This window comes from Dermacentor albipictus, chromosome 1, assembly GCF_038994185.2.
Source record: "Dermacentor albipictus isolate Rhodes 1998 colony chromosome 1, USDA_Dalb.pri_finalv2, whole genome shotgun sequence".
NCBI classification, from domain to species: Eukaryota; Metazoa; Arthropoda; class Arachnida; order Ixodida; family Ixodidae; genus Dermacentor; species Dermacentor albipictus.
In genome coordinates, this window is record NC_091821.1 from 512,466,944 (window position 1) to 512,483,556 (window position 16,613).

Here is a 16,613-nt window from a genome sequence, read left to right on the forward strand (position 1 = left end):
GCAACTAAAATGTCTCTGAAAGTTTTCTCAAGTTTGTAGCAGAACTTCAGACACACATGCTGTTCTTCCAATTCCTTCATTGTCACTTTGGTACCAATCCGAAGACCAGCTTGTTCATGTGCTCACTTCAGTGGCTATAGCATGGCAACTAACGGTCAGAGCGAAATGCGGCAAATGGCAATTTGTTGTCTAAACCTCCGCTACATGCGCTCAGTAGCCGCAGCGCGCTGCTCCCTCTGCCAGTTGGTGGGCTATTTAAAAAGTTTGGTTTATTTTTGAACACACCTTGTACTCTTTATATATATCGCTGAACCGTAGTTGGCCGGAGCCCGGAAAAGGTACGTACTAAACAGTCGTACTGTTTAACCAAATTAGCATGAGATCACCTACTTACCTCTCGAAAACGAAACTCGGAGAGAGTGCGATGAAAGGGAAAAAAAAACATGCAGTATTTATTCACTTCGCTCAACAAATGTGTTATTTTCGTTTGATGCCGCGGCGGTTAGCACGACGACAGTGGCATCAAACTTACCGAAGCTGCGTGCCAGCTTTTCAGCCAGCCCCCTCTTCTCGGGAAACACTCGCACGGCACATTCCTCGTTGGCGTTAGGTATTCTCCATGCGAGTGCGCAGTAGTGCTGCAGAAATCCCGGGCCGCCTTTTTCATTGCCGGGTGCCAGAGTTCGGAATACTTTTCATTTGGAATAGTTACATTATCGCACCTGTCGCGACGATTGCATTCATGAGGCTGACGTAACGAGCAGCTTTTGCCACTGCCAGGCCTGAATCGCCCGTGCTGTCGCTTTCCGTGTCGTCCTCATCACTGTCGCTAGTCGACACCTTGGCAACAACAGAAGCAATGATGGCGAAAAGTCGAACCTCGTAGCCGACATCTCCTCGCCGTCACAGCAGCGCTGCTGAGCAACTCCTTCGCATTCCAAATGCCACACACCGTAGTCAACAGCAGATCCCTGTTGCATGCCAGTGCTGACTTCTTCGTGTCACGTTCGATAGCACGAACAATGTCTAATTTTTTTTTATGCTGAGCACCCGGCGTCTTTTTTATATCCGAGCTTCGGCATGACGCGAGCCTTTGCTTGCACGACGCCACAACACTCTCTGGCATGGCATCGAAATGATGTTGATGTTGATGTGGCTCCGCGCGCAAACGCGCAGGATGCTTGGAGGCCGTTCCGATCTCTGAGGCTTGTTCTGCCGGGCCGCCCGATGGAGTCGACGCACCGCTGTGTTTGCGCGACGAAAAGTTGAAACACTGCGTCTTAACCGATGCGTACGCAATAAGCTGATACGGTTTATGCAGATACAAAACACATTATGTTCAATGGCCGCTGAGTCGGGGATTTGACTTTACTACTTTTAAAGCGAAACTACTGTTTAAGCAAGTACGGTTTAATAAGGTTTTACTGTGTACCTTGGTCAGTACTCTCCCATCTGCACTCGTTGTGGTGGTAGAGCTACGTTTAATCACATGCTTTGCAATTGTCAGTAGGACTCGCCTCCTCCAGAACTGGGTCAGCTCCTTACTACCGAGCAGTAGCAGGCTGTGCTGCCCAGCTCCGATCTGGCAGTACAGCTCCGGGCGGTCGAGCGGGCCAAGCAGGTTGCCGAGAGCCAGGGCTTCTGGCCACCTAGTGTGACCAACAACTCATCATATCCCAACCTTCTGCCGATTCACAAATACTTTCTTCCATCCATCCATCCCGATGGGCTTGGGGCAGTTCTTTTTTTTAGATTTATGGCTGTGTCAGTGCAATGTGGAGGATTGGTCAGAATTCGGTAGCTGCTTTCCAGTTAAATCGGGAGGGTTGGCAGGTATGCATGACTCATTTGTTATACATAGAATGAGCAGAGCTGGACGATGATATGGAGATGGTGCTGCTGCAATGTGTAGTGACAGGGGATGCTTTAAGATGAAATTGTAAATTACAGTTTACACAGACCACGTAAATTTGGCCCCTGATGATCACAAGTACAGTTAAATCCTGCTAATTTGGAATTTGTTAATTCGAATTTATACATAATTCGAACTGCTCTGCTGTTTCTGGTGAAGCCCTATTTATTTGAATAATAAAAAGCTCTCGCGAACTCGAACTCTAAGATTGCTGCATTGGTTATTTCGGACAAAATGTCTTGCTCCCATGGACCAGTGTTTGGACAAACCCCTAGCTACCGGCAAAGGTTTGATGCATTGCTAGCTACCGTAACGTTACATGCTGTAAATATAACTGGGAGAGACACGTGGGCATCCGAGACCAAACTGGCTTAAGCAGAGTGGTACGCACCTTCCTATTTCATCTGGCTTAAAAGGAGCAGGAAAGAGCCCCTTCGTGTGCGCTTAATCATGTTACGTATGCCACCCCCACCTCCCTCCTAGCACCTCTTAATCACATTACTGTGTGCTCTATCACATCATATCAACATTGGGCATGCTGGGGAACTGCATGCATGCATCAAGCCATCATTATTCCCGGTTCAACCTTGCACATTTTCTCTTGCGTCCACAGCAAATGGCGTGTGAGATGCGGTCTTATTACACTGGGATTTTACCCGGAAGTTAGGCTTCTTCAAGCACATGTCGTTGCGTACTGATGTCGGAAAGAAAATACTTTTTCAATGCGAGCCCAGTGACAGTTTTGGTTTTGTATGCTGTAATGCACAATTGATCTGGCACTATATTTAAAGGTACTCTCCTTGGTGTGAACTGTGTTTTATTCAAATAACTTTCATGTCCTCTTGGAGTTAACATTAACGAGATTCTATTGTACAATTGCCTACACTATCAACTTGGAGCAAAGCTGTCAAAATTGTTTGAGGGTCCTTTAGCATGTTCCACAGAGCCCGCACTAACTCTTTTTGAGATGCAGCAGCAGCAGGAGCAGCAGGAGCAGCAGGAGCAGCAGCAGCAGGAGCAGCAGCAGCAGCAGGAGCAGCAGCAGCAGCAGCAGCAGCAGCAGCAGCAGCAGCAGCAGCAGCAGCAGCAGCAGCAGCAGCAGCTTGCTGAGGAGCCCCCTGCGGATGCCCCTCCTTCAGCAGTGGTGGAAGAGGAGGAGGAAGAATTCCCGCTGGCGGAGCTGGCGCGCCTTGACGAGATGATCAATCGGCCACGCTGGGTGGTTCCCGTGCTACCCAAGGGCGAGCTCGAGGTGCTACTCGAGGCTGCCATCCGCCTCTGCAGGCAGGGTAAGTGTTGCAGAATGGTTCTTAACCGGGCTTGTTGGTACAACAGCACAACAATAGACAAAAGCCTGAGGGGACAAACGACACAGGTACACGCTTCCAAATTAAGTGTTCCTCGTACCATTTTCTCCCTTCTGTTTGATGTTTTAAAATTTAATTATTGACTTTGTTTGAGGCAAGGTTGTTGCCCGCGCTTCATTTTCTTTATTCCAGTCATACTTAAAATACTGGTATACCTCAATGTAACAAACTTGACTATAATGAAATTATTGATATAACGAAGTACTTAACTTTTCATAACTTCTTGTCCGTGGAACACCCTGTATATGTAACCTCATTATAACAAAACATGAGCAGCCAACAAACAACGACAGCAAGGAAAACATAGGGGAAATTATTTGTACTTAATAGTTGAATTACAGAAATGATAAATTAAAGTGAAAGGGGATAAAAAAACAGCTTGCAGCAGGGGGGGAACGATCCCACGTCTTTGCCTTACGCGTGCGGTGCTCTAATCAATTAAGCTACCGCTGCATGGTTTCACCATCCACTTTCTTGGGCATTTATGTGTTACTGCTCTCTTCTTTATGCGTTACCCCTCTCTTCTCGCTCAATATAACAAAAGTGTGTTTAAACATGATTTCAGTATAACAAAATTTCACTGCTGCCTCAAAGTAATACCGACACAATACGTAGATACATCTGCGAATGCAGATGGTGAAGTAGTTGAATTACAAGAATGTGCCTGCAAGTGCACCTCTCAAATTGTGCGCTGAGTAACCAAGAGCAACCACCGAAGCGGAGCAGCATCATGTTTCGTGTGAAGTCCAAGTGCAGTAAGGTTCTATTCTGCCCCGCGCACTGCCGTCTTCCTGCAAGGAGCAAGGGGAAAGATTTTTGAAGGGGATCGAGGGAGAGAAGTGGAGAGGCAGTGGGGACAGGTTAGCACGCATCTCCTTTTCTAGTGCGGCCGTGTCAGTGCGTGGCTTTCAGTGCAGTTGAGCGCATATGCAGCCCCGCACGCCTTGTCTTAAGGTAATCTGCCTTGTGTGAAAAAAGTGGGCATGTCAGGATGACAATGCATCATTATCGCTGTCTTCCCAAGCATTCAGTTCTGGAGGCTGCGTAATCTCAAGTTTCGGAGACGCGTTGAAGTGAAAGGTAGACCAAGCATTCACTTCTCAATGCAAGTACCTTTCATAATAATGAAACGTGTACATGTTGATCTTTCTCGTGGACCACGTTTCACTGCTTAACAAATGTTATCGCACAGCGCAGGACGCGCCTGCATGTATAGGAAGTTTCTGGAACGTTATCGATGCTTCTATCTGCTGTCTCTTGTCCCCGAACCTTGTGGTATCTGATTTCATCGCGTGACGCGAATGGTATAGAACTTTGTGGAATACACGCGGGTCCCAGCGATTAGTCTGGAACATTCGACGACTGCTGTATAAAAGCCGACGCGCTTCACCCGCAGATCAGATTTTCAACGATTGCAGAGTGTGTTTGCTGCTACTGTTGTTCTTTGAGTATAGCCTGCTTTTGAGGGCACAAGTTCGCCCAATAAAATGCCAATTTCTATAATCACACTTTGGCTGCCTTCTTCACCGTCACTACTATGTGACAATAATGTCGACCCACTGCAGGTGACACTATCAGCCGCGGAGTGGATGTGAAAGCGTGGCTGGCCCACTTTGTGCCGCCGATGTAAAGGTATCGTCAACATGTCATGAAACCGTATGTTTCGTCAGACACTCTTAAATTCAAGAAAACGATTCCTTTCTCATTCAAATTTACGTTTTCCGATTGCACTATAATTTAGAAAATTGTGCGGCCTATTAGATTCGTCGGACGATCTCGCCGCTGCCACCATTTGTTAGAGTTGTCAGACGATCTACGAGCTGTAGGCCGATCCCACCGCTGCCACCAGGTATTAGATTTGTCGGACGATGTCGCCACTGCCACCATTTGAAGTAGTTGAAGGTCGTAGAGAGGAACTCGGTGAACAGGATTTATTTACATTATTTACATCTTAGACAAGACACACATCGACAGTCTAGCGTGACTGCCATATGGAGCCCGCAAGACTAACATACAGCAAACAGCTTACGAGTACGTTTCGAGCATGACAACGAGCACTCAGCTCTCTAGTACATCTCTAGCACGACAACGAGCACACAACGAGCACGCACTAGCAGCCGACAATTGCTGCTTATAAGCACTTGGTCCCCTGCTTGATTCCAAGCGGACGGAAACGTTCGTCCAGTCATCGTTCGTCACCGTTCGACGTCACCGTAGACCAGTCCTTTTGGAGGAGGGTGAGGGCTGTCGACTTGGAGGAGGATGAGGGCTTACATACACGTGCCGCACACACGCACAGGTGCAAAGGTCCGGAGCCGACGTCAGAGGGGCTTCGTAGAACTCTGCTCCATCCCGGGTGGTGCGGCCGGGTAACACATTGTCTGGTGTCTCGAAAAGCTCATGGGGAGGTTCCGCCAATTACCTCCCCTCGAGAACTCCCTTGAGCTGACCCCGCGCCACGTGGCTGCCGGGTATTCGCAGTTCTCTGAAGTGCGCCCCGTCCGGTTGGATTGGAGCACATGCAGCGGGCTGAAATAGCTGGCACGTTGTCACCCCATACGGCCATTCCTAACAGGCCCCTTCTGAGTAAGAAAAATCTATTGCTGGCTACTTATTTGCATAAAAGGCTGAATTTCAACATAATGAAATTCCTATATGATGAAGCAAATTGCCAATTTTATCAACTCTATTATATCGAGGTTTAACTTTATCTGCCAGTGGCTGTTGTCTGCACCATTGAGAACAGCTTACTGTACCTGCATTGGCAATCTCTCCAACAGGGTGTCAGAAGCGGTATGTGCTGACTACAGCTCCACTTGAGCAACATGTCCGTATGTCCTTTGAGACATGCTGACATGCCTGATAACATGGTGCTGTACTTTCTGTTGGTTCAGCAAGGAGACATTTCTTTCCGAGTGGCAATTCTGCAGCTGATGGGAAGAGACAGCTGCTGAGACACTTCTTCCTTGGCCACATAACTACAAGTTGCATACACTTGAAGAAGCAGAAGACACAACATGGTGCTTACCATGAACCATACAATGATACCTTACACTGCAGTAGAAGCTAGACTGAAAGGGGATACAGGCCTCGGGCTAAAAATTTTTTAATCTTCATTCTTTGAGAAAACTTGTACATGTATGTAATGTTATGTCCTTATTTGGAATGTAAGGTTCATTTTCGTTTATCTCCTTTGGCTCAGATTTTATGCAAGCTTCTTTTAATTATCTTCCGCAAAGATTTGCAATATATCTTTTCATTAGATTTTACTAAATAGGGTATCAATGGCTTCTGTGTGATCCAAGGAATGCAATAAGACCAACCTAATTGTTCTACCTCACATAGAACACAAGTTGCCAGGTATGGAATTTGAAATTCAAGAAAGTGTTTTTCTGGTGACTGAACTTGGAGTCTGGCAACTCTTGTTCCAAGTAAGGCAAAGCGATAAGGTTAGTCTTGTGGCATTCCTTGAATTATACACAAGCCACTGGTACGCTGTTTAGCGAAATTTCAGGAACTTATATTTTGCAAATCTTTGCGAAAAATTATTTAAAGGAAGCTTGCACAAAATTAGAAGCAGAGGAGATAAACAAAAATGGACGCTAGAAATGTGTTCAAAGGGGCCGGTTGGTTTATCTTTAGAATAAAAACAGAAACAATGTGACACAGGACGAGCGAGTAAAAAGCACAGGAGAGAGTGCTGTCCTGTGCTCCGTTCTGTGCTCTTTACTTGCTCGTCCTGTGTTGCACTGTTTGTTTTTTATTCTAGAAAAATGGACTGCACATTCAAAATAAGCACATAACATATATGTACAATATTTTAGCACCATATCTCAAAGAACAAATTTTTTTTTTCTATGACCTACCTTCACCCTTATCAAACATGCATAGAATGAATTATAGAATGGACGCTGGCGTAATGGTGCGTGATGTCCCGTATCAATGTCGTGAGAGACTGTACTTGTGTGGCCTAATGATGCTTGGTTGCAGTCAAAAGACGCGTGAAAATCATTTAAAAGAGTAATAAGCCGCTCACGTTGTGTCGGCTCGAGGTCATCGGCAATAGAGCGGCAAAAAACATCCGGTGGTACTCGGTTAGATGGCACATGGGGTGCCAGTGCTGTTACGTTAGCAGTATCCACGTCGTCGGGAACAGGGAAATGCACAATAACGTCAGCGTCCACAGTCTGGATGGTACCAATAGTCTCGCCACAATGCAAAGCCAAAGTGTACGAATTTGGGTTAGAAATCAGTATTTCTGCAGCCCCATGGTGAACCGTGAGGACGGTGAAAGGCAACAATATAGGCTGGTGGCGAATGAAGACAGCAGCGGGTGAAAACATGACCGTCGCTTCGGCAAGCAATGCGCATGAAAGAGGGACAAATACCGCGCTGTGAGGAGGAAGGTCGGTATCTGAAGCTACACAGATCCTGGTAACATCGTGAACTTAAAAGTCGTGAAATGGCAAATCGCACAGAACGGAGAACTGAACCTCAGCACGTGCACAGTCAATGACGGCGTGATGGCGCGACAGAAAATCCCAACCGAGAATCACATCGTGGGAGCAACAAGTTAGCACAAAGAAATCAGTCGAATACAAAATTTCTCGAATCAGCACCCTGGCAGTGCACATAGTGACTAGCTGAACTTGTTGTGCACTGGCTGTTCTAAGCAATAGTACCGAAGGCATCATGGTCACTTTCCGTAATTCACGGCAAAGTTTCTCACTAATCACGGATACAGCAGCACCTGTATCGACGAGCGCAAGACATTTGATGCCATCAACAAACATTTCAATAACGTTAGCGGGGGAAAAACGAGGACTTTGATGTTCCGACGATGACGCAGTTTGTGCCTCGGGAACTGCGGAAATCAGCTTTCCGCCTCAGTAGTACTGGCACTGGGCCTACGACGCATGGGTGAGAGTGAGCGCCGACGAGGGGAAGGCGAGTGACGAGTATTGTAGAGCTGTGACTGCGGTGCTGGTATGTCATCAGCAGCATAGACTCCTGGTGGTGGTCGCTGAGGCATACGGAATGGTCGGAAGACGGAGCTGGGTGGTCGCGCGGTGCCCACGAAGGCCGGCAAGCGCCGGCGGCAGAAGCGCGCTACATGTCCTGGTGTACCGCAGGCATGGCATATTGGGCGGTTGTCAGGAGTGCGCCAAGGATTCGTGCCTTGCTGCTGTGCGCTGAAAAAGGGAGCCACCTGCTGGCGAGGCGAAGCCAGATGAGAGAACACCGGCTGAAGAGGCGCCGAAGGCGGAGGAGAGAATCCCGTCATACGAGGCGCCCGTGCAGCGGCTTCAGCATATGTCGGAGGTGCGGCCACGGGAGCCGGCTGACACGGAGGTGGAAGAGCTTCGGTCATTTGCTCTTGAATTACCTGTCGGATCGCTGGAGCCAAATATTGAGAAGGCTTCTTGTGGTCGGCAAAATCGAGAGCTGTCGCGCGACCTCCTCGCGCACAAATTCTTTTATTTGCGTCAGCAAAGTTGTGTGGTTGCCGCCAATAACCAATGCTGCTAACGAATCTTCCGCAGGCGGTGGGCGCCGAGCTAAGATGCGTTGTTTCCATAGCTCCTCAAAACTTTGGCACAAATTGATAACTTCGGCCATGGTACGCGAATCCTTCGCTAACAACATTTGAAATGCATCCTCATCAATGCCTTTCACAGTGTGTTTTATCTTGTCCTGTTCCGCCATTGACGGATTCACGCGCTTACACAGGTCAATGACATCTTCGATGTAACTTGTGAAAGTTTCACCGTGATGTTGCGCGCGCCCCCGTAAGCGTTGTTCTGCGCGAAGCTTGCGCACAGCGGGGCGCCCGAACACTTCTGTGAAACTTGTCTTGAATCTGCTCCATGTTGTGAAGTCGTGTTCGTGGTTTCGGAACCAGAGGTTCGCAATGCCGGTTAAGTAAAACAGCACATTGTGCAACTCGGTGACGTCATCCCACTTGTTATGCTGGCTCACCCTTTCGTAAGATGACAAGCAATCCTCCACGTCATGATCATCGGTGCCACTAAAGATGGCAGGATCACGCTGACGCAGTGCACCGGAAACGATGACCGTTGGAGGCTGTGGTGCATCTTCCTGGGTAGTTTCGTCAGGCATGGTCGCAGCAGTCGGTAGCGTCCGGCATCGGAGTTCCAGTTTTCAAGGTTACCCCGCACCTCCACCAAATGAAATGGGGTTTATTGCAGCTCGTTCGAGGGATCGCAGGTAGCTCTAGATCACGAGTCCTAGCGCTTCGCATCAACAGCCCGAGCTCGTGTCTTGCGCCGCAGCGGTGGCAGTCCGCACAGTGCCACATGCATATTACCCACTACATATTGTTAGGAATGGCCGTACGGGGGTGGCAACGTGCCAGCTTTCAGCCCGCTGCGCGTGTTCCAACCCCCCCAGACGAGGCGCCTTCTGAGAACTACGGATGACAGGCGGCCACGTGGCGCGCGGGCAGCTCTGGAATGTGGTGCGCCGCCGCGCCACCCGGGACGGCGCAAAGTTCTACGAGGCCCTCGGTTGACGACACCGCGGGCTATACCGAGAGTTCTACAAAGCCCTCGAACGCGTTAGCCTTTGTGTGTGTAGGCTCGAACGTGTTAGCCTTTGTGTGTGTGGGCTGTACTGCGGGGCGGCGGCAAGTTTACCATGATTGGACGCACATTCCCGACCATTCGTGCTCCGTCCACGCCGAACGATGACGTCGAACTATGACGTCAAGCGGAGGCTTATAAGCAGCGTTTGCCGACTGCTAGAGCGTGCTCGTGCTCGTGTCGTGCTCGTCGTAAGGAGCTGAGTGCTCGATGTTATGCTGAAAATGTAGTAGTGAGCTGTGTGCTCGAATGCTGTTTTGCTGAATGTTAATCTTGCGGGCTCCATATGGGAGCCGCGCTAGACTGCCAATGTATCTTGTCTTAAAATATGTTAATCCTGTAAATAAATCCTGTTAACCGAGTTCCTCATCTACGACCTCCGACTCCTTCAAATGGTGGCAGCGGCGAGGTAGTCCGACGACTCCTACATCAGCTTGACAGCCGTAGGATCGTCCGACAACCCCGACAATATATATTGTTATGGAGCAGTGGTGCGTAGTGTGACTATGAACAAAGACAACGATTTGGCGAGCGTGCGGCTGTTTCGGGCAGCCACCTTATGTATCCAGCATTGCTTCAATTATTATTTACAACTTTACCTTCGCTTCACTATTTCTGCCCCATGGCACTTTTGTGGAGGTGCAGGGTATTCCAAAGAGACCACAGAGCTTCTCAGCGGTCGTCGCCTCGGTATTAACATCATGATGGAGGAGGCGGAATCAGCACCAGTGGCAACTACTCCAACCATTGTCCTGGCATATCTGAAAGACACAGGAGCTTTCTACGGAACCAATAATGTCAATGTGGAAGATTGGATCGCCATGTATGAGCGTATGAGTACCCACAACAGGTGGGATGCGACTGTAATGTTGGCCAACTTGATGTTCTACTTGCAAGGCACGGTGAGGGTGAGGTTTGACAACGACGAACATGAGCTTACGGACTGGGAAACGTGTAAGCAGAAGCTCAAGGACTTGTTTGGCCGTCCATTCGTACGGAAGAACGCTGCTAAGAAAGACCTAGTGACTTGTCCGCAAACATTCACGGAACCACACGTCACTTACATCCAGGACGTGCTTGCTCTCTGCCGCAAGGTTGACAGTCACACGTGTGAGTCGGACAAAGTCTGGCATGTTCTAAAGGGCGTTACTGACTATGCTTTCAATCTGCTAATGTGTAAGAATTGTGCGACAGTCGGCGATATTAACAAGGAGTGCCAATGCTTTTAGCAGGCAAAGAGCTACCAAATTGCAACGTTGCCAATGTCGTTTGCCTGCTTTCCAAATACAGCTGTGATTTCCGCATGCAAGGACAGCAAAACACAGCGACCATCTACTTCAGAAGACATGACAGGAATTGTTCGGCATGAAATTGAAACAATGTCACCTGCCACCCTCTGGCCACGTGTCAGTGATCCCGACACCTTGCCTGCAGTACCACTTGTTCATGGAATAGTCCGCGAAGACCTCCAAAATCTTGGAGCTCATTCCATTTGCTCTATTGCAACTCCACGACTCGCTGATAGACCTTATCCTTCGCCTAGTTAGTGGTACCCTCCAGGCTATCGAAACCCTGCCAAATGTCAAACTGCGGATCATGAAGCGATCTGCTTTGCCTGCTGTTGAATCGGTCATGTTGCCTGACATTGCCGCAACTGTATTGCTTCTTCACTTCCGCGACCAGCCTATGGTTACTACCGTTCCGGACAGAGCGCACGGCGTCTCCAGCCTCCATTCGACCAGCAACCGCTCAATGCCGATGCTACTGCTACATGGAACAGTTTCTTACCGTCATTCCATCATCACCAGTCCCGTTTGTCACCAGCTCATCAGCCATCGACTCTATCGCCTCAGGCTCGTCGCCCGCCGTCCCCGATGAACCTTTGACGCTCTTCTCCAGAAAACTAACTGCTGCAGCTCCTGAAGGTGATGCTGCACTGACGATCTGACCTAAAAATTCTTTGCTCACTTTACCGACCAGACAAAACTTGATTGACATTATAGTCGACAATGTAAACATTTCGACGTTGATCAACGATGGTGCGCAACTCTCCGTGATGAGTGCCCAATTATGCCGCCGCCTGAACAAAGTCCTTACACCTGCCACATCACGAACCGTCCATGTTGCCATTGAAGGAATGTTCATCGTGCTCGGAATGTGCACTGCTCATGTCAGTTTTGGAACAGTGCCCTCACGACATTATCCTAGGGTTAGACTTCTTATCATCTCATTCCACCCTCTTTGACTGCACGTCCGTTGTGATTCAACTGCAACTGCCTCAGAGCTGCCACATTCTGCAAGAGAGACAACTGCACTTATGTTCCCTTGACGACATCCGCCTGCCACTGCAAGCCACCAAGTACGGTACTGTGATCTCATTTCCGCCTGTTTCTGACGGTGACGATGTGGCGTGTCCGTGTTCTGATGTAATGCTTAGAACGGAATGTCACCCTTCCGCACACCCTCCTCACTTTGCAGAAAACCGAACTGCACTCCCTGTCCTCCACTTTAACTATTTTGCGCAGGTTATCCCAAGGGGTATACCGCTGGCTCATATCTCGCCTATTGATGATTGCGAGATATCCATATTAAATGCGGAAATTCCACCATCACTCGCAGGGAATTTCAAGCAGTCTAATCCTGCACCAGACGAACTAAGCGAGATGATCGCTGACCTTCTTTGTACACAGGTTGCAGACATATGCAGCGTTTTGGAGGCTTATCGGGACATTTTCGATTTTGATGGTCGTCTCTTAGGCCAGACGTCAGTGGTCACTCACCGTATAAATACTGGAGATGCCAATCCCATACACCGATGTCCGTACCGCTTTTCACATGCTGAGCGTCAAGTTGTACATCATCATCATCATCATCATCATCATCATCATCATCAGCCTGGTTACGCCCACTGCAGGGCAAAGGCCTCTCCCATACTTCTCCAACAACCCCGGTCATGTACTAATTGTGGCCATGCCGTGCCTGCAAACTTCTTAATCTCATCCGCCCACCTAACTTTCTGCCGCCCCCTGCTACGCTTCCCTTCCCTTGGGATCCAGTCCGTAACCCTTAATGACCATCGGTTATCTTCCCTCCTCATTACATGTCCTGTCCATGCCCATTTCTTTTTCTTGATTTCAACTAAGATGTCATTAATTCGCGTTTGTTCCCTCACCCAATCTGCTCTTTTCTTATCCCTTAACGTTACACCTATCATTCTTCTTTCCATAGCTCGTTGCGTCGTCCTCAATTTGAGTAGAACTCTTTTCGTAAGCCTCCAGGTTTCTGCCCCGTAGGTGGGTACTGGTAAGACACAGCTATTATATACTTTTCTCTTGAGGGATAATGGCAACCTGCTGTTCATGATCTGAGAATGCCTGCCAAACGCACCCCAGCCCATTCTTATTCTTCTGATTATTTCCGTCTCATGATCCGGATCCGCCGTCACTACCTGTCCTAAGCAAATTATGCTTAAGGCAGGTAGGAAGGGCAGTGGAAGTGGTATTCCCTTACCACTTCCAGTGCCTCGCTACCTATTGTAAATTGCTGTTCTCTTCCGAGACTGTTAAACATTAGTTTTCTGCAGATTAATTTTTAGACCCACTCTTCTGCTTTGCCTCTCCAGGTCAGTGAGCATGCATTGCAATTGGTCCCCTGAGTTACTAAGCAAGGCAATATCATCAGCGAATCGCAAGTTACTAAGGTATTCTCCATTAACTCTTATCCCCAATTCTTCCCAATCCAGGTCTCTGAATACCTCCTGTAAACACGCTGTGAATAGTATTGGAGAGATCATATCTCCCTGCCTGACGCCTTTCTTTCTTGGGATTTTGTTGCTTGCTTTATGGAGGACTACGGTGGCTGTGGAGCCGCTATAGATATATTTCAGTATTTTTACATATGGCTCGTCTACACCCTGATTCCGTAATGCCTCCATGACTGCTGAGGTTTCGACAGAATCAAACGCTTTCTCGTAATCAATGAAAGCCACATATAAGGGTTGGTTATATTCCGCACATTTCTCTATCACCTGATTGATAGTGTGAATATGATCTATTGTTGAATAGCCTTGACGGAATCCTGCCTGGTCCTTTGCTTGACAGAAATCTAAGGTGTTTCTGATTCTATTTGCGATTACCTTAGTAAATAGTTTGTAGGCAACGCACAGTAAGCTGATCGGTCTATAATTTTTCAACTCTTTGGCGTCCCCTTTCTTATGGATTAGGATTATGTTAGCGTTCTTCCAAGATTCCGGTACACTCGAGGTCATAAGGCATTGCGTATACAGGGTGGCCAGTTTCTCTAGAACAATCTATCCACCATCCTTCAACAAATCTGCTGTTACCTGATCCTCCCCAGCTGCCTTCCCCCTTTGCATATCTCTCAAGGCTTTCTTTACTTCTACCGGCGTTATCTTTGGGATTTCGAATTCCTGTATGTACAGCATAAGGTGGACATATTGCTGACTAAAGGCATCATTGAACACTTGTCTAGTGCATGGGCATCCCCAGTTGTCCTTGTCAAGAAGAAGGATGGCAATTGGCGCGTTTCCGTCCATTGCCGACATCTGAATATGATCACGTGTATAGACATCTACCCGCTGCGACGTATTGATGGCACCTTGGACTGCTTGCACGGACCCAAATACATCTCGTCCATAAACCTTCGCTCCAAGTATTGGCAGATCTCTGTAGATGACATGAACTGTGAGAAAACTGCTTTTGTAACAACAGACGCCATTATCAATTCAAGGTGACGCCGTTTGGCCTTTGTAATGCCCTGGCAACCTTCGAGCGAATGATGGACTCTCTACTTCACGGCTACAAATGGTCCACTCACTTGTCTTTGTTATTTAGATGATGTGGTGATAGTTTTTTCACCCACGTTTCCAAGCCACCTTATGCGTCTGTCGGCCATTCTTGATGTTTTCTGACGAGCCGGTCTACAACTCAACTCGTCCAAGTGCCACTTTGAACATCGCCAGATTACTGTTCTTGACCACCTTGTCAGTGCCGCAAGAGTTTAAACCGACCCTAACAAGGTTCACGCTGTCCGAAAATTTCCCATGCCGTCATCCACAGGAGCTGTCGGAAGCTTTGTTCGACTAAGCTCTCATTTCCATCGCTTCAGAACTTTGCCGACACTGCCTGCCCGCTCACTGACCTACTCCAAAAAAATGTTTCCTTCTCATGGGGCCCTGCACAAGCCAAAGCCTTCGCCACTCTCGTTTACTTGTTAACGGCTCCCCATTTTCTGGCTCACTATGACCCATTTGCTCCTGCTGAAATTCACACAGATGCCAGTGCCCATAAAATAAGGGCTGTTCTTGTTCAACAGCAGAACAATGCACAGCGTGTAATTGCGAACGCTAGCTGCCTTCTCTCGCCCACAGAATGGAAGTTTTCTATCCCGGAATGTGAGTGCCTGGTGTCGGTTTGGGCAGTTGCCAAGTTCTGCACTTACTTATTTATTCACCCATTTCTCGTGATCACTGATCACTGTGCCTTGTACTGGCTCTCATCGCTGAAGGACCCGACTGGACGACTGGGTCAGTGGGCGCTACGGCTACAAGAATACGCTTTTACTGTTCAATACAAATCCGGCCGTTTACACAAGGATGCCGACTGTCTATCCCGTCACCCGCTCGACAGTCTAGACTATGATGCCACGACACCAATGCTTGTGTAGGGGCCATTTCAGACGCGTGACATTCACAAGAAACAGTACTGTGATCTCTCTTTACGTGTCCTCATCGATCGTGCAGCTTCTGTGCATCCTGAACCCTCTGTCAGCACATTTCTACTGTGATATGGCGGTCTGTACCGATGCAGTTTTCACTCTGATGTCCCAGAACTTTTCTTCGTCCTACCTCGCACTTCTTGAGCAGCTACATGACGCACCCACTGCTGGCCACCTCGGTGTCTACGACTGTGTATGACGACGCTTTTACTGGCCCGGCCTGTATCGCTCAGTGCGCTGCTATGTTGTTGCTTGTGCACTCTGTCAGCTCCGCAAACGACCTGCTGTATTACCCTCTGGATGTATACAGCCCGTCGATGTCCCTGTCGAACCATTCTTTCAAGCTAGAGTCCAGGCCCTTTACCAACGTCTAAAACTGGCAACAAGTGGGCTGCTGTTGCGACAGCTACCATATTTACACGATTGTAGGTCTACCCATTTTTTAAAATTTGACAATCCAATGTAAGGGTGTCGACTTAGAATCAAAACCGAACTGTGAACCGCTAGTAATGGCAAGATAAATGAGATATCAGGAATGCTACGACGTGGTTATAACTTTGCACCTATGTTTCCCTAGTTACAGTAGAAGCTTAGTGGATTAATTTACCGTACTGCATACATTTTGATGTCAATACTGGCAATGCCTACTTTGAATGTTGGCACTCCCACTCTTTGCCCATTGGCCACCGTACGTAGAGTGACAAACCTCCCACCATCCAGTTTGGAAATGTATTGAACAATGGGATATTATTGTGGCTACCTTATTGCCGGGAATCGAATCATGGAATCCGCTAATACTCATTTTCTTTATTAGAGACCAACGAAACACTTCATGATGCGAGTAACATACTCACGAGGTGAAGGAAATCATGTGTGGGCACATCTGTCGGCAGCATGTTTGTTTTGGTATCCCGCAGTGCGGCAGTGACCGCTTCCGATTGCTTGGATGGTCGTCATCTTGCAGCAAATGTGTTATCATAATTGTGAATAAAGTAT

The 16,613-nt window shown here is 48.1% G+C and overlaps 1 protein-coding gene across 7 annotated transcripts in view; it reads left to right on the forward strand.

The window, feature by feature from the left end:
• Window positions 1-16,613, forward strand: part of faf (ubiquitin carboxyl-terminal hydrolase-like faf) — a 758,782-nt gene that overhangs the window by 126,816 nt on the left and 615,353 nt on the right. For 2 of the 7 annotated variants that reach the window (XM_065437146.1, XM_065437151.1), the window contains exon 4: window positions 2,880-3,201. In XM_065437146.1, coding sequence (XP_065293218.1) covers window positions 2,880-3,201 — 322 coding nt within the window. The remainder of the gene's footprint in view (window positions 1-2,879; window positions 3,202-16,613) is intronic. The other 5 variants (XM_070532615.1, XM_070532616.1, XM_070532617.1 and 2 more) reach the window with 5 other exon arrangements.